This window comes from Spea bombifrons, chromosome 2 (assembly GCF_027358695.1).
Source record: "Spea bombifrons isolate aSpeBom1 chromosome 2, aSpeBom1.2.pri, whole genome shotgun sequence".
Lineage (NCBI taxonomy): Eukaryota > Metazoa > Chordata > Amphibia > Anura > Pelobatidae > Spea > Spea bombifrons.
Genome location: NC_071088.1, coordinates 127,074,129 through 127,097,126, shown reverse-complemented (window position 1 = coordinate 127,097,126; position 22,998 = coordinate 127,074,129). Strand labels below are relative to the sequence as shown.

Genomic DNA, 22,998 nt, shown 5'->3' with positions numbered 1-22,998 from the left:
TACCAATAATCTTTTGCTAATTAGGTGAGCTGCCAGTTACTGTGAGAGTTAAGGACTGCGTGTGGGTCAGAAGTACTCCGTCTACTCCTCCAAAGTTGGACAGACTTGGATGTTAGGCTGTGTATTGTGTGTTAGAGGCCTCTGAACGGCAAGGTGAGGGCATGAAACCGTTTGGACTGTAAAATCCTTTACCAGGGTATGTTTTACTCCACTGGACACAACGAGGTCTTTGTACCATTATGGAGCATTAATGAGAACATTATATTGTATTATTCGATGCCATGTATGCTCTGTAGAGCCAGTTCCGTCATGCAGGACACCGAGCTGGTAGGAAGCCCAACCGTGAGGTTCCTTCTTATGCTCCCGTTTAAGTGTATCCAAACCTATGCAACACATAGGTTCTACACATAACAGAAGCATACATTATCTCTTTTATAAATAGAACCTGCTGCGCCGGAGGGGTCACGCTTTCCCAGCGGAAGTGATGAACTGCAACAAATATCTTTGTTTAGAGACCTGTCTTGTTAGCTGGCCTTGTAATATTCATGTAATGACCCGTTCTAAAGCACGAGGAGGCGGCTCTGGTCCTTTCCATTTATCAGACTCCATGTGTTGTGAGGCATTAATATGTACTCTCTGTAATCCTCAATAAGAAGTTGCTGGGAAGAAAACCGCGTATGGATGGCGTCATCATACCTATAAGTGCGTTTGCCGTAGGAAGGTACCTCATGGCTGGACCTCCTCTACCAGCTCTGTGCCCTAGATAGGTCTATAGTACTTTTTGAATAAGGTACCAGCAATGACCCCCTTACCCTTGTGTCTTTCCAGATTTTGATCCTATTCTAAGACCTACATTCAGAGTATGGAAATTCTGGGACGCAGAGCTTGTTCACAGGGCTTATCAGACCGACAACAGATATACTGAGAGCCAACAGCCCATGTTGTAGCAATAATTATTTACTGATTCACCTCTCAACAAAAAAACCCTATTGTTTCTAAATGTTTTATCAAAGTAACAATACGCACACTGTATGATTAATCATGAACTTCAAGTGGTCAGCAAAGCGTTTACCGAATGCACGCTGATGTTTAGTTAGGGAATACACGTCATGATGGGCCATAGAAGAATTTTTTTTTTTTAAATAATCCTCTAATTACATTCCTTTCTATGACTTTCCTACTCTTACCAAGAGCTAATATGTTACCAGGAGGTGAACGTCAGTAGAAGTGGAATACAATAATGACCATGACATCTGTTTATAATGTATGTTTTGTACCAATTACACAAAAGACAACACAAAACACACACGTTGCCATAACTAAGTAATATGCCTTAAATGTTGGGTTCATGCCTTCTCTATTAACACTGCTGAAGCAGTAGAATGTATGGAGAACGATTTTAGTCTGGGGAAGAGTCCTTTGGATGTCATAAGAAAACTTCTATTGAAATCCTAATAGCCTTTGTCTTTTATCCGCTTGAGAGGGGAGATGAAAGATGAGAATCTTTCTATGAGATTTAATACTAATGGTTATTTAGCTTTCAGCATCTCTAGTAACCGGAGTCCATTAGCCCAGCACATACTGCATGCTTTTCCCTCTGTGCGACATTTGAAGCATTTAACAGCAGATTTTTGTTTTACCAATTGATTGCCACAATCTATCCAGTGTTAAAGAGGATCGGTCACATTCCAGATAATTTCAATTACTAGTTTAACATTTAAATATTTTGTTTCCTCCATAATAAATTCTCAATAACTTATTTTTCCTTTTGCTGTATGTTGGCTCTCCCATCTTGGTGCGCCATCACGTTTGAAAGATAATTCTCATAACTGCTTTACAAAGAAACTTCATTATTGTAAACACTCTACAGCTAGAGAGGCAAGCAGTCTGCTAACAAAGCAAGCAAAATCGAGAAAGCATGCTACCACTTCTAACTTGGGGTTCTGGAATGCCCAAGATGTGCCTAGCTGTGAAAATAAAATCTGAATAAATTAAAAGTCAACATTATAAAAATAAATAAAAATCAGGACAAAAGTGAGAGATGGTTTTCGCTGTAGGCTTCAGCTATGATCTTATGTGAGATGGTTAATACAACGTGCAGATCTATACAGTGCTATAACCCATTCCATGCCAAAGTATGCATTCTTTAACCGGAACAAAGAGGAATGAACCAGCCTTGGCTTGTATGGATTAAATTTTAGACACCTTCCTAGGTGAAACCTATATATTATGGAAGGATTTAAAGAATTTAGGGCTGTGAAAGCGTGTCTAAGGTATTAAAACTTATATTCGTAGATCTATCTCTACCAATGACTCAAATATTCCCCTCTCTTTTGTGTTGCAGTGAAATCTTGGCTGATTAGCAGTACATTCTTGTAATAACACCTCGAAATGGGAGCCGTTGTTCGGAACATAAGAAAGCAGCATTTGCACCGCTCTCCAAGATATTGATGGGAAGAAGACACATATAAACAATACCTATCTTGGCTTATCATAGATGACAAAGCCTATCCCTGCGTTTATAATAAACATGCACCGACTTGTTTGCGATTCCCTTTATCAGTTGGAATGCCAAGGTGGGATTGGCAAGCTTCCAAACACAATGTTTGTGGGAGTAACAGATCAGTTTTAAATTCTATGGAACACAACCTTCTTTGAAAAGTAGAGAAGAAAAAAAAATGAAAAAGCCTTTCCGATGCGGCTCTGGGAACTTTACTCAACTACAAAGACTATAACCTTAAATGAACGGCACATTCTTTGATTTAGCTGAAGTTTTAAGACTTTCTGAAAATTTAATTTCTGCCCACAAATACCTTAAATCGCCTTTTGGTTTGTAACATTAGAATATATTTATAACTTAACGTCAGCAACACTGGATCTCACATTTGCTTGTTTCAGAAAAAAAAAATCCATGCACATAATGGCAAATAACTACAAATTGCTCTATTTTAACCCTTTACTTGTTAAAGATGTTCACAATATTTTCTACTGCAAACACTATATTGTCAATATAAATGTTAAATCACCAGGTGTATCCCCTTGACCTAAAAAAAAACAAAAGTATAGCTGGTTACCTAAAAGGCAGACACATTGTTTATCTACATGGTGAGCCACTTACTTATTTTTGAACAAATGACTTTTAAGCAGACTTTGATTATGTCTTACCTGGTTCATGCCTACAACCCACAAACAAAACCTTTGATTGTCTCATTTGACTTTTCCACATCTGTTCCAGATATTAGAAAGACTTTTTTTTTTGCATGTTGCTAGATTGCAGGCATGTCACCGATTCACAATTTTGCTAAGCAGGCTATAAAGCAGAAATGGGGTGAGCTAAGTAGGCATACATAAAAAACGCCTCAAGGTTGGCTGCTCGGAGCTCTCCCTCTCCTAGCGGTCAGGGTAGGTCTTGCCCCAGTGAGACGTTTGTGGTGCAGGAGCTAGACGGGACTAGATGTAACCTGACCAGACATGGGACCAGGCTGGGGAGGGGGCATTACTAAACACGGCTCCTCTACTTGTAGATCGAAGATACTGTTTCAAAGTCCTGAGGAGACTCAGGGTGAAACGCTGCACAATCCGAGTTATATGATTAGGGAATATGGATAAGACTAATAGCATTAGTGTAAGGGGCTAACAAAAAAATAATAAAAAATTCCTTTGATAAATATATTTCTACATACACTACCGTCAAAGGTTTGGGGTCACTTAGCTGTTTTAAAGGAAGACAATGACATTTCTAAATAACATAATTGCAAAAGGGGTTTTCTAATGATCAATTAGCATTTTAAACTTGGATCAGGGAACACAACATGCCATTGGATCACAGGAGTGATGGGAGCGATAAAGGTCCTCTGTACGCCTATGAAGATATTTCATTAAAAATCAGACGTTTCCAGCTACGATACTAATTTACAACATTAAAAACATCTATGCTGTATCGTTAAACCATTTTATGTTAAAGGACAAAATTTGCTTTTCTTCCAAAACCCAACGACAAGTCTAAATGACCCCAAACTTTTGAACAATGGCGAACACTCTTATGTAGATGCACAAATCCATACAATGTTTTAGAGCTTAACATTGCAACATTGTAATTCTATTGTGTTCCGGAGAAATAAAATCTCATAAAATGTCAAGCGCTCCCTATATGATGCAAACAGGTTTTAGAGAATACTTTATGGCGTCCCAAAATAATAATAAAGGATTAAAAAGACGCTGGATCAAATTTAGAAGCACCAAGCAGTTCACATGACGAGTTGGTTGAATTACGTGAACATCTGGTATTTAAATAGAAGGAATCAAAGGGTATTCGTATTTTTAGCATTTCTTTAGTACGTTACTAATACAATCCTTGACATTGTTAATTTTTTTTCAGCCAAAAGTATGACATTTGTGAGCTAAATGTAGCATCAAAAAAAACTCTAATCCATCCAACTGTTAAATATAACACCGATAATTATTTGTCATTTGGGACTCGATATTAATAACACACGGAGAAAGAATGTGGTATTACACCGCGCCTACAATTCTTGTTACACATTGCCCAAAGCGGTAACAATCTTGGAGAGCAGACATTTTTTCCTTTCCCATATTAGATCAAAAGGGTTAGTGAATAGTGCCACATAGACACAAAGCCTTCGTAATCCATCTGTTTAGCAATCACAGATCACAGAAATTAACTTATAGGGGAAGTATTCCCTCCAATAGGGTTTTTTTGTTGGTTTGTTTTAAAGATTTTCTTGAATGATTGAGGGAGTATATAAGAAATTTTAAGTCAATTTTCCTTAAAAAATCCATTAAGTACACCCCATAGACAACAGTGTTGTGCGAGGTAAGAAATGATAATAGGCGAAGTAAACATTTAAGACAAAGAAGGATATTATTTATATGGTAAGTGCAGTAAAATTTCATATTGAATTTTTTATGAATCTCATTTCAGTTTGCTAAATTTTATATATATATATATATATATATACACACATATACATATACACACACACACGCATCTATACACACACACACACACACACACACACACACACAGAGAGCTGATACAGAGTAGGGAGTTGCATTTAAATAGAATTTTCGAGAAGTTTCTGGCTCCCAGAGCATTATAGAGAACACAAAAAACTCTACTACATTAAATTTTTACCAAGAAGGTTTAGGGAAGGATTGGATATTGGAGAAAAGTCTACGGGTCAGGGCAGGCAGCAAAGGTTGTGGTCAACCAGCCAGGCTTAAAAAAAAACAAAAAACCAGTGTCATTCTTGGGATCACCCTATGGAAATCCGCATGGAATATGACTTTACATTATTACTAGCAAACATTTAAGAGGCCTTTTTATACATTTTTTGGCAAAGGATCTGGTTTGGTATTATTCCAAGAAATAGATACAGGGCATATTTTATTATAACACTGAACAAAAAGAATTCAAATAGAGGGAAACCTTAGCATCGGTGTGAGCTTCAGTATTCTAATTATTCATTGATTATAAAGGTTGCCACTGGTGTTGACTGCCGCAGGCCCGGCACTTGCCGGTTTGGCGGGATATACGTTTCATGTGTTTATTGGCTTGGTTCTATTATATACCGGCACTTATGTTCTTCTATAGCTATCATAGAATCCTGTAATTTGCATGTCCTATCTGTTAACTCTGTGAGAATGCATTCACACCATTTGGCTTCTAATTTGTGATTTCATAAAACATACCTTTCTGCTCAAATCTGAAAAACATGCTTAAAAGTGATAACTACAATCAACTGCACCAGCAGGCAAAAGTTATTTTACCCAACGGTTTAAAAGGACTAGACCACACTAATCTCGTATATCCACATAATGATAAATTAGAATACATATGCAGTTTTGCGTTAATGAACTGAACTTTATTTCTAATTTGAATTTACATTAAAAAAAAAACTAAACAAAATCACCCCCTTGACTCAGGGAGATCCATGGTACAGAGTTTTGTATTGCAAGCAGACTAACTGCTGCTAGTGTGAAACTCGCAAGGCATTTTTGGACCCTTTACCCCATATATATATATAAGTTCTGGTTTCGCCTTTGAGTTTATAACAGGTGCCTTTCACTGCAGCCCTTTGGCACAGTTGGGCTTACAGGGCAACCACACACCTCCATATATTAACCGCCATGGTTCCAGTGGCCACATATCAGATACCTTTGACACATAACACAACAAAAATGTATTTTTATTAAAAGGCGCTATGTGCTTAGAATGTGATATTTCCTAGCAAACACTACTTTTTTATAAAAAAAAAAAATACAAATAAACGGAGAAGAAAAGATGGTTTGGTGTATATCCAGCAGAATACATTGTAAGTTTAGCTTAGGAAACATTTTATTACTTCAAAAATTACAATCAAAACCCTTATACAAACATACAAGGAACTGCATGATACTGTCCCCCGTACATTACTGCTCTCATAACAAAATACTCCCTTACTTGGTCTTAATGTTCTTCCCGTGTGCTAAGGCTGTCCTCATCCCTTATCACTTTCCTTGTTATAAGACCCCACATATGTTCTGCCCCAGACGACTGGAACTCACTTCCACTTCAACTCCCACCAGAGCCGGCCTTAGGCGTTGTGGCGCCCTGTGCGGACTACTCCTCTGGCGCCCCCCCTCACTACCCCCCCTCTCTGCCCCTTCAAACTACCCGCCCTCTCTGCCCCTTTAAACTACCCCCCCTCAAACTACCCCTCCCCTCTACCCCTTCAAACTACCCCCCCCTCTGCCCCTTCAAACTACCCCCCCTCTGCCCCTTCAAACTACCCCCCCCCCACTTACCTTGTTGCCGGAGTCCTGCGGTAAGAGCGGGAGGCATCCGTCTTCTCGCTCTGCCGGCATTTCACGTTGAGCGCCGGTATAGTCCGGCGCTCAACATGAGATGCTGGCACCGCGACGGAGTCACGGAGAGTAAGGGGCGCCGAGCGGTTGCCGAGAACTTCACGAGCAACCGCTCGGCGCCCCTGACCGGGACTTAGATTAAAGCATCGTTTTTTTTTAAAAAAACTTTATTTAACATCAATGATGTTAAATAAAGTTTAAAAAAAAAACAAAAAAAAAAACGATGCTTTAATCTAAGTCCCGGTCAGGCGCCTCTGCAACCATGGCCCCCTGTGCGGTCGCACAGGTCGCACAGCCCTAAGGCCGGCCCTGACTCCCACCATCAATATATTTAAGATCAACCTCTTAAGATCCTTTGAGCTAGGATGTATTTCATCTGCCACCAATACAACACCAATACTGCCACCAATACATCAATCCCTCTTTTCCTATACCTCGTGTCTTTCTACATGTTTGTGAGCAAGGCTTGAATGTATGCACTGTAAGAAGTGCTGCATACATTGTTGGTGATACATAAATAAGAGATAATTACAATAAATTATTTAACATTTTTTTTGCATACTACACAAAATATTTTTTTTGTAGAACTAAGTATAACAGGGCACAGCTGAACTTTAAGGACATAAACTCACAAAATAGGAACAACCTTGCTGTGTATGTAGAATATGTATTTACCTGAAATGATGCTGTATTTCCAAGGGCTGGCTTGAACTCATCTTTGGTCCCAATAATCTTTTGCAACTACAATGATAAAAGGAAACGTTATTATCTTCCCATACCTGCAACACCAATAATTAATTGTGATCTACAATACAGAACAAATGTTTGCAATAAAATAACAGTTAAAGGTTTGTACTTGGGCTTGTTTTGGTTTTCTTACTATGGTGATTATAACGTATTCAGAAAAATAGTAGATGTATAATAAATGTTTTCGATTTCTTTGAAGTCGCTTTTACAGTTGGGGGTACCCAGACATTAATCCCCCGCATTTTTTTCTCATCATTCAATTTCCATCAACATTAAACTCCTTATTTAAAAAGTCTGCTCGATCAACAATATATCTATTTGCCTAGTGTTTTTTTTATGGTGGCCTCCATCAAGACCATAGCCACGTTCTGCTCATCTCCTAATATTTATGGTGGCTGCACTTCAGAAATGCTTTTCTAGATCAACTTCTCGGAGCATATTGTGTTTGGCAGCGCAGACCTATTTGTGGTTTATATAGGACAGGAATAGTATTAAGATACGAGCTGAAAGTTACACATCACACATGGATACTCAAGGGTACAAAGTGTAAGTCATAGGATCCTAGGGGGTATTTTCCGTCATCTCCACCATAAAGCGTGTTGCTTCCTTGCCCCAAGTCGCAGCCTCTACAAGCTGTTAACAGGTGGTTGTTATTATTATTATTATTATTATTTTTAAACAGGCGCAATGCAAAGAACTTGTCATATAATTGCCGACATAAATGATGCAAATGATGGAACGCAAAATAAAACACATACCTTCCTGAGTCAGATTAATTCCTCAAAAGGCAAGCAAGAATAAAAATGGGTTTACTGTTAAATTGTTTGATAGCATCGTTTTTCTGTGATTTTTTTTAATTTTTATTTGTAAACAAAACAAAAACAAACATTCATGTAATCCAGTAAACTCTCCATTTTAATAACTTCAGAAAGGTAGATGTCTGTAAGGCCTTGATGAAACGCGAGGAGGCGTCTGCTGCAGCATGACCGTTCCACGGGGAATAAGAGTTAAACGTCAGCAATTTAAACGCACACCATGAAGGGTCGCCCAAGTAGAAAACCGCCAGAGCTGCTCCTCTATTGCTACATTTACGAGAAATTAAACTTTCATTTAACCGCAACTACCATAGTAAATAAACACTAACACGGTTTACATAGAATATCTGGAAGAACAGCTTGGTACACACAGCTCAGCGTTTTCACATGTTTCATTTGAACATATTTTATTATACAACTGGGGTTACATTCTAATAAATGCAAAACCAACGCTAGAGGATGTCTTTGTGCCACCAAATATGCACAATGCATAAATATTTTCTCCATTGGACAAATTCACAGACCACCAACACAAAAAATTGTATCATTGTTTGCCTTATGATGGTAATTAATGACATCATGGACTGATATCAGGCCATGATGCATTCCTGGCCAACTACAACTCCCAACACTTCCAGTCACTCTTATTTTGGAATGGGAGGGGTGGTATGAAGTCAACCACTTGATTGGCGGCTCTGATTTAAGGATTTTAGGTCGCAGACTGAAACGGAAATTACGTGTTTTTTGTGTATTTTGATTGCAATACCACATATAGCCACTAGGGTGTCAAAATGTCAGCATTGTGCTCCTTATATGGGTTTTCTGTGGAGGTCCTTTCTCTTACTGCTGTTTTGGACAGGACTGGATGGTCCGCATTAAAGGTGTTGTCTGCTAAATCTTTTTTGGACTGTGTCCTTACCGGTCCACTTGCCTGAAATTGTTTGAGGGCTAAGTGGACACCCCCTTGCAGATGGGAGCAATGAGCATTGTAGTCCAATCTCGGCTAGCGAGCCATACATTGCCCGATGCCTTCCTCATATTTAGAATGAGTTTCCAAGGATGATGCTTCAAAAACATGTGTCTCTCGTTATGGGGATTACAAGGTAATTGAGAAACTGAAGTGTGTTTATAGGAACAGTAGACATACAACATATTTCTGAACACATGTAATGTTACATCTATAAAAATAATGGCCTCTAAAGCCAAATTATAGATGAGATTTACTTACCTTAGAAAATTCTCTCTTTTCAACCTGTTCATTGCCATCAGAGTCCAGCATTTTAAATGCAATGTGAAACCCAATCTGTGGTTCTGGAACAATGAAATTATATATATATATATACGTTTATTAAATAACCAAAAGCTATAGAGTTTTTATGATTTAATAGCTATGTAGCTTATGTAGAATGCATAAAACTCTTGCAGACAAGCAGCACATAATTTAAGGTGCTGTTAAGTCATCGGGCAATTAGTTTTAACAATGACAGTCATAAAATAAAATTTTATGATTTTTTGGGGGCCACAAACACAATAGTTAAAGTTATACGTTATGATAACTATGGTAATATATATTGTGATGCCCAGTGTTAACCCTTTCATTATACATTAGACAATACTGAAATACGGGATCCAATGCAATGAGAAACCCAAAACATTAAATAAATAAATGTGGTTCTAATTGGAAATGAAAACAGCTGAGGATCGGCAGTGTTTTTATGAATAACCAATAACATTAAGTTATACTTAACCTAATTAAAGTACTTTATCAATATCAAAACTGATTTTTTTTTGGGGTTGTTAACTCATGCTACTGGGGACAAGTTTTTAATGAATGCTCAATCTACTACAGACATTTAAACATTTATTACACCATACACCTATAACGTGTATAAAATATACAAACCTGTAGTAAAAAAAAAAAAAAAAAAAAAAGGCAAGCATACACAGCAATATTACTATAGCTTTGTATGACATTTTTTAAAATTATAAGCATTTTTTTTTATTAGTTTCTCCTTAAGATTTTTTACCAATAACATTAATTACTTGATCGATTACATTTTCTTTCACCTTTTTTTTTTTTTATCTACATAGGCATGTTTATATTTGTTGTTTGTGGTCACTTATGATTAGGCAATGAAGCACAAGACACGTCAACCGCAAACTTCCCGTCTCTGAAATCACGTTCATTTAAGAAATTGAAGTTGCTATTGAGATCGTGCTGCCGTGGTTTCAAACTTATAGTTATAGCCTTCCCACCAATCACACTAGTCACCGCGTTAGCCTCCTCAATCACCTCCCTCAGCACCGGCAAAGCCTTCCTGAACTGTTTGACTTGTCAATGACTAAGCCTGACCAACCGTCTTACTGGAAGACAAAGCCCAACCGTCTACAGCCTCCAGAACCACCTGATAATTATCCAAGTCTGTCGAACCATTAAGATGTTGACTGGCTCATCAACGGCGAAGCTTACGGTCTTACCTAGCGATACACAGGCATACAGAAGAATGCCATATATTTCTTTTTAAACAGTTAGGGTTACAAATAGTGTTTAATACTTAGCGATCTTAATCTCACAGCCAGTAGTGTTCAGATAGAATTCCAAATGATCAAATGTGCAAACGTTGAAAGGTTGTTTCAGTCTCGTGTACTTGCCCTTTAGACACCTAACATTAGTAAGAGAATCTTTAAAATAGAAATGAAACTTGCAGTACAATGAACCTTAAGTGAGAGCCAGGAATTAGGAGCTACTGGAACGTCCAACGTAAAGAACATTCTCTCTGGAAAATGAAGTTTCTTTCTCGATGGAATGTTGTTCTAAGATTTCTAAGATATTGGCTGTATTCTGATGCCTCTTGCGCTAAGTCAACTGGATCGGTATGAAATACAATTCCCAAGCAAAGACAGAAGATGTTTGTTTCTAATGAGGGCCATGTAACCTGCTACAAAGGAATGAATAGAAGTACAATCTAGCTCAGAATTAAAGGCCACTGGGTTTCAATGGAATCTGTCACAAGAGAACAATGTGATATGTTGTGTGTGGTATATTTTTGTAGTACTGTTTTTTTTTTTTTTTTTTACATTTATTTATTTTTAGAAAATCATACAGACTTTCAGGACTATCATAGGTGCAAAATCCCATCTATCCTATTGCTGATGTCTGGCACAATTACTTTTATAGAATGTACTACTAATCTTGCTACTGGTGTTTTTGATACATGGTTTCAATTCTTAATATGTTAGATAAAGTTGTTTTTAGAGAGTAGGTACACTGAACATGGGGTTTAACCTGAGCGCTGTGGAGTGGTGTAAATGATCAAAGTACTCTTCTTCGCAAGATCATTTTTCAAGAGTTTTACGTTTTAATATTAAGGATGTGTTACTGCACACCTCCCATAACCAGCCGTCTTCCATGAAACCTTCTAAAAGGTTCTTAATATTTTCAAGTACAGATTTTTTAAGTGGTTGTATCTGCCTACCAGGTTTCAGAGAAAAGGAGTTTAGCAATTTTTCTTCATCCTTCAAATATTACGTTTTCTTATAGTCTTTGCAAGCGAGTTACACTCAACATAGCTTAAAATACAAACATCAATCCAGGTTCTCCAATCTTACAAAATGAAAAGGATTCCCTTACTTAATATTTCAGGTCAGCTCACATTCAAAAACATGTTTACGAGTCATTTTTTTGTTGTTGCTCAAATATTAAATTTCTCCTACAATAATATATTTATTCCTTATGTGTTTTTTTCCCCTACCAAGCTGTGAGAAGCCATTTCTGTCCCATATTGACATTAGAGTTGTTGGTCTATGGGAAGTTTAGTTCACGATTTATCTTAATGACAATAGAGCCTTAGAACACCAAGATCAATATTCTAGAAGTGAATGTCCCAGAACTGTATAGCAAGGGCTCACCAACTTCTCAATCGGTGTAGACTTCTCTAAAATACCTCCAGTTACTACGACCAAACGCTCAGACTAAATAATAATATCAGTAGACGAGCCTATGCAGAGCGACACTTCTTTCGTCTACTTGTATATCTTAAAGGACATTGCAGGCGCGTTACTTATCACATATTGCCTATAGATGGCACCAGATGCCCATACATTGTTAGAATTTCTAAGGTCATCAAGTGAATACGCAGGGCCATTTATATTATATAACGAAACACAATAAATGCCATCCCTGCTAGCTTTCGATGACCATATTCTGTCTGACATAATGCTTTCATTGTTAGATTTTGGTTTTGGAAAAAAGTGTTCCATAACACTTTAGGACACCTTTAAGAGCAGCAAAGGCAGAAACACATGAAGGACTCTGTCTTTCACACGCAGGGCTAGTCCATGGCCAAAGAGTGCTCCGAGTAAGAAGCCTCTTTGTAGCACCACACGGACCCCATGACTTTTACGCATTGACAATGCCAATGGCGGTATGGATCTCTACTTCATTTCTTGTTGGCACCTGAGTTGTGTGGCACTAGGACCGGCCCTGTTCATATGAGCACTGCCCCTGCGTAGAACTTTACTTACCAATTTTTCTTATAAGCTACTATAAAAAGAAATTAAATTTTAGTTATTGTTTCACTGACAGAATAACTCCGTCATGACTTTATATTAAATGTTTCCATTAAAGTAATCAGAATTTAATTAGATATTAAATTATTATTAGATAATCATTTTAATAAATAATATATATATATATATATATATATATATATTTATTATCTCTAGATACGTGTGTGTGGCCCCTACTCACCTGTTTCTGTAAGTCAAATAGTTATGTTACATATTACTTGTTATGTCCGGTTTACTGCGCTGTGGAATACGATGGTGCTATATACAACAACAATAATAATAATATTGCATGACTATAATGTCCAATGAAATGATTTGCCAAGATTGGCAGATAAAGTGTGTCTACACAGAAATGTATCATACGTATATAAATTATCAGAAATGATTAGTTCTTCCCCTCTGTAATACGCAGTCAGCGATGATGAATAGGCTGTAAGAGGCACTGATGGCGGGGGTGATGTCATGTGCCAGAGCGGATCGCTCCACGGCGCAGTGTTTAAGGCTCTCCTCGGCATCCTCGCATTCCTGTCTGACAACTCCCCTTTCAAACTTTAAACACCCAGACTCTTCAAGATTAAAACACCGTATCAGCCCTGCCAGCTCGGATGGCTGTAGATCCCCTTAGTCTTCCTGGCTTGTCCTTTTCCTTTACTATACCAGACACTTGCATTCAGTTTGCCTACGTATTCTTGGAACAGGAGGGAAAAAACGTGTACTTTTTCTGCAAATTATTGCTATATTGATGGTGGAACTAAATTATTGGCAAGTCATACGTATTAAAGGTTTAGTAGGTAAATTAAAAGATATCTACTATTTTTCCTGGCATTAAAAAATTGATCTGGTGGTGTTACCTGTTACTGGACAATCGCACAACTTTAATGGCAATGTGGCAAGTGGCATAGTAGCGTAGGATCGGACCAACAATGGGGCATAAGTGGGAAACTGCACCAGGACTCAGGGGCCACTAAGTGGCAGGCCAAAGGTAGCCACCTGGCACAAAAAATGTCTGTGAGCTGGGCCAGTAGAGCCATATGCTTACCAATAGTGCTGCTCCAGCGACTTAATATGCGGTCATGGGTCTCCTGAGTGCGTGATGGCCACCTAGTTACCCCCCATGTATATGTGCTTTAGGGCTGCTATGGGACCCATAGATGAAACAGCATCATTGTATGAATGTATGTACGTGGGGCAGGAACAGTGCATTTACTGCCCCACATTTACCATTCCGCACCGCAGTTACCCCGTAACACGCTGCTGTTCCAGAAGCAGAAAAGGAAAGGTTAAAATAATCAGACTTCTTACTCCCACATTGAGGGATCGTATGAAACTTACTTGTCAGTATTGTCAGCAGGAACAAATATTCTGTGTAGGAAATCAATCCTAGAACAATAAAAAAGGAACAAAGTTACAGACTGTAAGTAACAGAACACGATCCCAGCCACACAAAAATCCCCACCGCAGCCAGATTTAAGGCATTTGGGTTCATTTTTTATTAGTGACAATCCAGTTTATGTTTCCGTGTCACATTCACACAAGGAACCGCAGATCGGTTACACATATTTCACGGTGTCATCGCTGAGACTCGCACCGTGCAGCGCCGGCTCGTGTCTGAGGCGAGCGGACAAGGAACCCGATAAGCCCAAAATATTCGCATCTGTTTTATGCTTTTACCCAAATTCAAAGTAGTAACATTGATTTGTTTTCAACGAAACGTCTGCAATAAATATAGGATTTCCCCCCCAAAATATTAATTGTATATATGAAGGGAAAAAATAAATTAAACTCCCTCTGTCATATTTAGTAGTCCTCCGTTACTGAAAAGGATCACAGTATTTCGCAACTCTGTGCAGCCTCGGAAGGGCCAAGAGTAGCCAGTTTTAGGCTCTCGAGAGGGACATGTCAAGCTGGCAGGTTACTAGATTGCTCAGATAGGGCAGCCGGGACCCATGCCAAAAGGCCTCATTTTATATTCTTTTATGTCCTTTTTTTCAAGGTGATTTTTTTTTTCCTCTAGGAAAATTCCAGTGCTTCTCGTGATTAAATAATTCTACTGTGTATAAACAGAAAATACTGGCATTATTACAAAAAAAAAAAAAAATAATCTAAGAAATACTTAAGATGAGGATAAATAGAAAACTAAAATTAAAAGTAATTTCATTTTATTTTTTTTAAATCGCCTTTTCTACATATTTTTCATATAAGAGATAACAAGACAATGTCAGGGTGACTTAATATAAACCCTTAGAGGCGAGTGGAATTAATCAATCAAATGAAGTTTATACAGTACAGGAGTCCGTTGAGAATGGCGTGTTTATACGCAATTTACTGATGAGTAAACATCATTTACGTTTGTTTACATCGGCACTAATTAATAGATAAGGAAAGCTTAGCGGTTTCCAGCAAAGCGAATACCTAAAATCTGGAGTCGTGTTATATAGCCATGGTGATGGGAATGACTTTGGCAGAGCTCAGTGTGATGGGAGTACAGATTGGCTTTAGCAGAGCTCAGTGTGATGGGAGTAGAGATTGCGGATTGGCTTTAGCAGAGCTCAGTGTGATGGGAGTAGAGATTGCGGAATGGCTTTAGCAGAGCTCAGTGTGATTGGAGTACTGATTGCAGAATGGCTTTAGCAGAGCTCAGTGTGATGGGAGTAGAGATTGCGGAATGGCTTTAGCAGAGCTCAGTGTGATGGGAGTAGAGATTGCGGATTGGCTTTAGCAGAGCTCAGTGTGATGGGAGTAGAGATTGCGGATTGGCTTTAGCAGAGCTCGGTGTGATGGGAGTAGAGATTGCGGATTGGCTTTAGCAGAGCTCGGTGTGATGGGAGTACAGACTGCGGATTGGCTTTAGCAGAGCTCAGTGTGATGGGAGTAGAGATTGCGGATTGGCTTTAGCAGAGCTCAGTGTGATGGGAGTAGAGATTGCGGAATGGCTTTAGCAGAGCTCAGTGTGATGGGAGTAGAGATTGCGGATTGGCTTTAGCAGAGCTCGGTGTGATGGGAGTAGAGATTGCGGATTGGCTTTAGCAGAGCTCGGTGTGATGGGAGTACAGACTGCGGATTGGCTTTAGCAGAGCTCAGTGTGATGGGAGTAGAGGCAGAAGAGAAGTCACCAACACTCACAGCTCTCCTGCGCATGCAGCATGAAGTGTACGTTTTTTTTTTTTTGACACACACTTGTTTTATACCATTTTATACCATAATCTAGCACACTCTGTAGCGGATTTTTGTAAATGGTTCATTAATGTCAACATTACCCAAGTTGTCAATATGTCTTGTCAAGACCCTGCTTCTATACTTTTCCCAAGAACTTGGAAAAATGTTGTAATATCGTGTACGCAGCGCCAGGTCTTTTTGATTTGTATATTTTTAGTTGTACGGAGCAGACAAAACTGTAGCAACTGCAGCCTCCGTCTTTGATGCAAGTCCCTATTGAAAGGAGATGTCATCGCTCGGCAATAAGCAGCAAGAATGTGTGTTTGCTGGGCAGAGAGATTTGCAGCGAGAATGCTGCTGGTGAGGATTATGGTAATGTGCTCCCCGCAAGCGCTCTACGCACCTGACATTTTTCTATTCTGGAAAAGAAAAAAAAAAAAAGGAACAAAATGCGGCCCAAGATTCTGTTTACATACAAGTGTTCTCACCGCAGCAGCGCTTAGGTTATGTACGCTGGGTAAACACATAGGAAGAAGAAATTCAGGGCATTAACCCTTCACAATACATTATGTACCCACTGCACTACAAACGGACTAGAAAAGAACAAAATCAGCAGTAGCGCAGAGTTAAAGGAGCTTTTCCTAAGGTGTCAGTAAGTGCTTTATCTCTCTGTCACGGTCTCTCCAATCCAAGTGGTGTCTCAGTTGGAAACGATGGAAACGATGCCTGGGTTTTCACCTGGCTGCAGCTTCTTCACAAGCTTTATTTAATCCTTAATGCCTTCTGTCTGTGCATGCGCGCTCAGTGCCTTTCCCGCTGGCTATTAGAGGTTAATCCAAAATACTTAATATTTCTTCAACGGGGCAACATTGATGCATTGGAGTACAATGCATCAACAGGATGCATTGTACTCCAACTGGAGCCCAGTCTATAGGGGCTTATTATATAGATGCTAGCCGATGTGCCCATCATTAAAAGAGAGCGAGAAAGAGCGAGCGAGAAAAAGAAAGAGCGAGAAAAAGAAAGAACGCGAGAGAGATAACGTCAGGTTAAGTTGGGTTAATATAACTGCCCACATTTTCATTCACAATTAAGTTTAGAATGGATTCTACCCCATTATAAAAGCATTCATTATAAGAACCACATGTTCTTATAATTTTAAGAAAAATAACCAGCATCACAGTTAAAAGCTAAAAGAAAATAACATTTTGTATTCATTCTAGAGATTTTAAAAAGGCAAAAAGAGAATAAAAGGGTAAAAAAAAGAGAAACAATGTAAAGATAAAAGAAAGAACATTTATAAAAAAAAAAGAAAAAGAAAATTCTTGCTGTTAGGAAAATGAATGACCTCACAGATATACTTTATAATTACGGGATTAGACGGGTGCAAGGCGACACCGCATTTATCTACAGAATGCTGACTAATTTGTGACCTTTATAGCTGTGAAATTTAAATATGCGCCGGTGCATAAAGAAAGTTAAAACAATAGATAACCTTTATGGAGACGGAGAGAGAAGAAACAATGACAGGTTACTTGCAATTACCCATAATCTATGCAGGGCCTCCCTGTATTTTATTAGAATATATTTAAAAGCGGGAAAATGTCAAATATTTAGCTTTTAGCATCATTAAACAAATGTATTTTATTTTCAATCAGACTTGGCGTTTAAGCTATATTTAGTCTAAAATTCAGGGCCATATTATTCCCATAGAGCTGATATTTGTGACGTAATCCTCGTGTTAGGCGGCACTCAGATTCTTGGTGCCCGAGTAGGACTCCATCTGATCCAAAACAACAAAATGAATTTGGAATTGTTGGCAATATATCCATCGTGTTTATATTTTGAACCAGAAACAGTTTTTAGCAGTCGCTGGTTTTCATTTCTTACACATGTAAGTGATGCTGGGGGGAGGGGTATAGGGGGGGTTTACCTTTATCACCCAGGTCTCTGAAAAATGTTGGTCCTGGTTTGACCTTAGCTGCTTCACATAACATGGCCTCCACATCCTATAAACACACAGAACATATTTAAATGTTAGTAAGTGGGTTTCGGGAAATGACAAGTGTTCCCGGTTTGGGTATTACCATCGCATGTGATGAACTGAACACAAAAAAATGTGATTTTTTCATATAACGAGCAACGTTCCTTTGCCTTGGCTATCTTTACCTAAAGTTAGGTAGCTGACATGCACCCATTTTGCACCCGGAGTTTAATTTTAGAGAGGGTTCAGACTGAAAAAAGCTTCTTGAAATGTACAAACCAGCACCTAGATAGATCTACAGAACATATGTACATATATGTTAAATTTCTGTGTCTGGACCCAACGTGCCCCTCATACTCCACACCCGCTGGGCGTCCCATTGCAGACACACGTAACTACAGGGTAGTTGGCAGGGATGTCCTGTCACGACCATACCAGGGAACGCTCGGGCGGGGATAGGGCGACCCAGAGGATTCAGGTGAAACCCAATTTCCGCTTTAAAATCGCCCACCGAGGTCAGCGGGCAGTCCTGGCCGCGTCCTGCAAAGGTAGGCTCTGGGTAGCCGGAGCTCACAAGTTCCCAGCTATGGTCATGACAACGCTCTGTTTGCGCATAAAGTAAAGTTACAGGTGCAACTGGCCACAAATCTGGGCAAAAATAAATAAAGCTTTAGATAACAACTTACCTTTTTAGTCAATCGTTTAGAAGTAGCTTTACCTGTAAACAAACAAAAAAAAAAAAAGATATATAAATATATAACCAGTTGGTATCTTTGTCATAAAGTAGGATTCAAAAGGTCAGTAAATATCCCATAAAACAATATACTGGGGATGACATATAAATTGGTTCTAATTTTCTAAAGTGGTCTTATTACCATAGCAACCAATTGGAATATGGTGGCAAGACCCATTTTCAAACAATGAGCCAGAATCACTTTTTATACGCAGCCCACAACCCCTTCAGATTACTCCTGGCTTTAAAAATCACCAAAGATTAATATTCAGCGTAAACTTGAGAACTGCTCACAAGTGTAAAAAAAAAAAATAATTTTTATTTCTTTTCCGATGACAAAGCCCTCGTCCGACCGCATCATGGCTGCCCAAGGAGCCTGCTAGGTGGTGAGCAGTTCTTCTTCATCCCATGGGGTAATAGATTGTTTTGTTTTGTTTTTTATCACACAGGCTCCTTTTTCCCCCCGGTAATCGTATTTCTTTGAATTTCCCTGTCATTATTAAGCCATTTGTACAAAAGCGATGGGTGTTTCCGAATGCAAGTGTGCACTAGCTTAATTCGACCCGGACGCATTTCCAAACTCTGATGTCAGGCTCATTCCTTGGATTTGTGTCGAAGCTTGATATCTCACGGAAAAACATTTCTATTCTCACAATTAAGATCTAACATGAAACCACTTTTGCCCCGTGGCGACTGAAAGCTGAATCAGCTGCGCTTATTGATGTTTTGTTAGTTATGGCTATCGACTAATTTCATTTATTTCGCCGCAGGCAAAGTCTTTCCTGACACTATCTAAACATCGTGTTATCGTTGCACCTTTTTTCCCCCCGACTGAGTAGAAAAGTGGCCCTTTGCCTGTAACATGAAGTGCTTGTAGCTGGTGACTAGCGTGTGCGAGTTTAAGTATAAACATTGCATGGAATATTTCAGATAGGTGGAGGCACGCAGGAGAAAAATGTACTGTATGGCGGGAGCCAAAATTCCATCAAAGGTTTAAAGACCCGTAGAAAAAGAAGAAGTGTTTTTTTTGATCTTTAAGACTTCTAATAAAAGCAGAGACAGATTTTCTTAAGCCCCACACTTCAGCAAGTAGCACGTAAACGGCATAAAAAAATGGCTGCAAATTTAACCCAACGTATACCGAAGGTAAAGTACCACTGAAAATCGAGTCCTGAAGGTCGGATATAAGAATGGATGCTGGAGCGACGTCTGCAAGGTGCTGATTGGACCATTTCATGGATTGCCGTGGTGAACACTTTTTTTCTATATATACCCCCTTGTGCCCAGGGGGGCTCAAAATTTCCCAGGAAACAAAAACGGCCCAAATCCAAGTAATATATTAATCCCATTTATCGGGAATCACTTCCAAACGAGCAGTTATTGGCCTTCATGTCTGCTGGTCTTACCTGTCATTGAGGGGAGAAATAATTAGTAATAATACGAGCTGCTGGGGCTCTCATATCCACACACGGGGACACTTTGGTTTAAACCCCAATGTGTCTATTCATGGAAGAGTTTGGCAGAAGCATATTGTTTCATCTCCCTCACTTCATTATACATTATAATGGGCCAACCCCCAGCTTCTGCTGCAGGAAGAACTTTGCAGGCCCTGTATAATGTATAGTTAAATATGTGAGCTTTCTCTAGTCTTGTACATTGACTTATAGAAAAGACCAGGCCACCTGTTGCCTCCTTGCTGGAGAAAACCACGGCATTGCCCTTTAACAACAAATAGCGACGTGAGGGAGTTAAAACAAAACTATCCATTTAGTGAATATGCCCCCAATATCACAGTGTTTTGCACCAGTGGTCCACATTAAATGGCATAGTCATTATTTAATATTATTTCATACCAGCACCCAATCGGAACTTTGCTCGATATTACGTCACACTGGGAATAGCTGCTTTGTATGACTGTATTAATGATATTCATGCAACGTATCCGTACGGCGAATTACAGCCGTGAGTAAAATCCCAAGGGGTGTACAGGATCCTAAAATAACCCTGCTGTTCCACATAGTGATTTGCTATGGCAATAGTTGTGATAGAGCCCACTTTATGCATGAATTTAAATGAAAAAACATGAATCACATCGCAGTGAGCAGAAGCAGGGGAGAAATTTTGCTATTAAGATTTTTTTTTTCATTATTTTTTAACCTTTACGTTGACCCTTAAATTGAAAAGGAGTTGAAAAGGAAGCGCTTCGGTTTATAGGAAAGTCGTAGACTGTGGCATTTAAGTTTGCCTTCAAAAGAATAATGCTTAACTTGCGGTTTACGTTTACTTTGGTCTAATAACAAGTCCGATGAGCCCAGCTTCTGGAATCAAAGCAGCAGCTACACACGGTGATTAGCGAGAACAACAAGAGTCAACGCTCTTTAACAAGCTGCCCTCTGCCCTGCATTTTACATTCTTTAAATAAAACAGAGAAAGAATGCCATTTAAATCTGTCAATGCCACAAAAAAGACAAGGGGCATTATTTACAAAAAGTGGAAGTCTGTCCTTAAAGCAGTAAGGTTAAAACTGGGAAATAACTTTCCATGGGCCAGTAACCAGCGACGTATTCTGGCCGAGGCCGACTAGGGTGGTCGGGGGGTTGGTTGGGGTGGACTAGCTTATTGCAATCGCGCCATCATCTTCTACCGATGCTCCGGTCACTACATTCCCTAATCGCAGTGACGATATTGAGGAGCCATTATATGATCAACCTGAACGCTTAGTCCTCTAAACTTATTCTAAAGGAGACGCGGTTTTATTAGTATACGTTTATTATTGTATCTCTTTTATTGCCATTGAACATCCATAAACTGCAACAAGGTGCATCAGGATAGCCCAAGACATGGTACTGCCTGTGACTAATGATGAAATACTGCCCCCTCCCCCAAACTGTGCCCCCCAAAACCACACCGACATCCACTATGCTATATCACTGTCACCCTATATTGAGCACAGAAAAAGGGCGGAGCTTCTGGGCACACCTTCTCCCCGGATTGGAGGAATGGGGGAGAGGCTGTGCCAAATGGCTCCGCCTTTTTGCGGAAGTGCACTGGGAGGTCAGGTTCACAGAGAAGAGGAAGAAGGTAGAAGAAGAAAGAATAATGCAGATAGATTTCTGGAGCATAAATGCTTCTCTTTCTCCAAGAATCTATCCAGAAAGAACATGCCTTGTCAAAGCGCCACCAGGGTCCCCAGAGCCGGCACATAGTTCTGAGGTACATAGTTCCTGCACATGAAAGATGTACTGCCGACTCCCAGATAGCTCAGCGCGTGAGACCACACAGGAAGGACCAGGCTGATTTAGTTTTCATATTAGGTGCATATCCTGCATGGACACCAGCGCATTTCACTGCATGCATTCTTTAGCTATTTCTTCCGTCTCGTTTAACTCCTCCTTGCTTCATGCACTGTAGAGCTCCCACTGAAATCAAGGGAGTGGAAGCAGCCAATGACATGCATGCTATATGAACACCAATATTTTTATTCTTTTAATATTTTCGCGATTGGCTGCTGCTTCAATGACTTCAATGGGAAGGCTACTGAGCATGTGCAGGAAGTTCACATAACAGTACTCCCTGGTTTCAGTAGATGGAGCCAAGAATGGAGTTAGTCAAGACAGACTTCTATTACCAAAGAATGCATGCCTCAGTAAAATGCATTGGCATCCATGCATAATGGACTCCAACGTGCATTAAAAATAAACACAATTTTGGGGTCTGGACTGTTCCTTTAAGGCTCTAGTGTTGTGTGCTCCGCGGTATATGAGAGTAGTGTGCATTAGCAGCTGTGTCACTAGAGCTGACCTGGGCATAGGGCTTATAATACAGCATTCCTTTGCAGTAATAACATTGTAAGGCATTTCATGTTTGTAGATTTTTGCCATAAGTCTTCACTTGTGGACGTTTAGGCCGACACACATATCTCTGAGAAATGTCCAATAAAATGCCATTACAATAAGAATGAGCGCACCTTGGTATTGCGGAATAGATGCATACTGATGAAACCCTCTGGGTATCCTTCTACATATTCCAGATGTGAGCCTAGTCTTGCCAGAATAAGCCGCAGCCACCAGCCTGAAGACATCCACCGCCCCCAATACCGTGTCCTCGCGTCACAATGTCACCGCGTG

General features: G+C 39.5%; 1 protein-coding gene across 1 annotated transcript in view; it reads right to left on the bottom strand.

Moving 5' to 3' along the window:
* The window catches only part of MICU2 (mitochondrial calcium uptake 2), a 116,997-nt gene that overhangs the window by 19,014 nt on the left and 74,985 nt on the right, over positions 1-22,998 (bottom strand). Inside the window, exons 3-7 of the mRNA XM_053456429.1 lie at positions 18,825-18,856; positions 18,088-18,163; positions 14,331-14,378; positions 9,658-9,740; positions 7,543-7,608 (exon numbers count right to left, since the gene is read on the bottom strand). Of these exons, the coding sequence (XP_053312404.1) occupies positions 7,543-7,608; positions 9,658-9,740; positions 14,331-14,378; positions 18,088-18,163; positions 18,825-18,856 (305 nt within the window). The remainder of the gene's footprint in view (positions 1-7,542; positions 7,609-9,657; positions 9,741-14,330; positions 14,379-18,087; positions 18,164-18,824; positions 18,857-22,998) is intronic.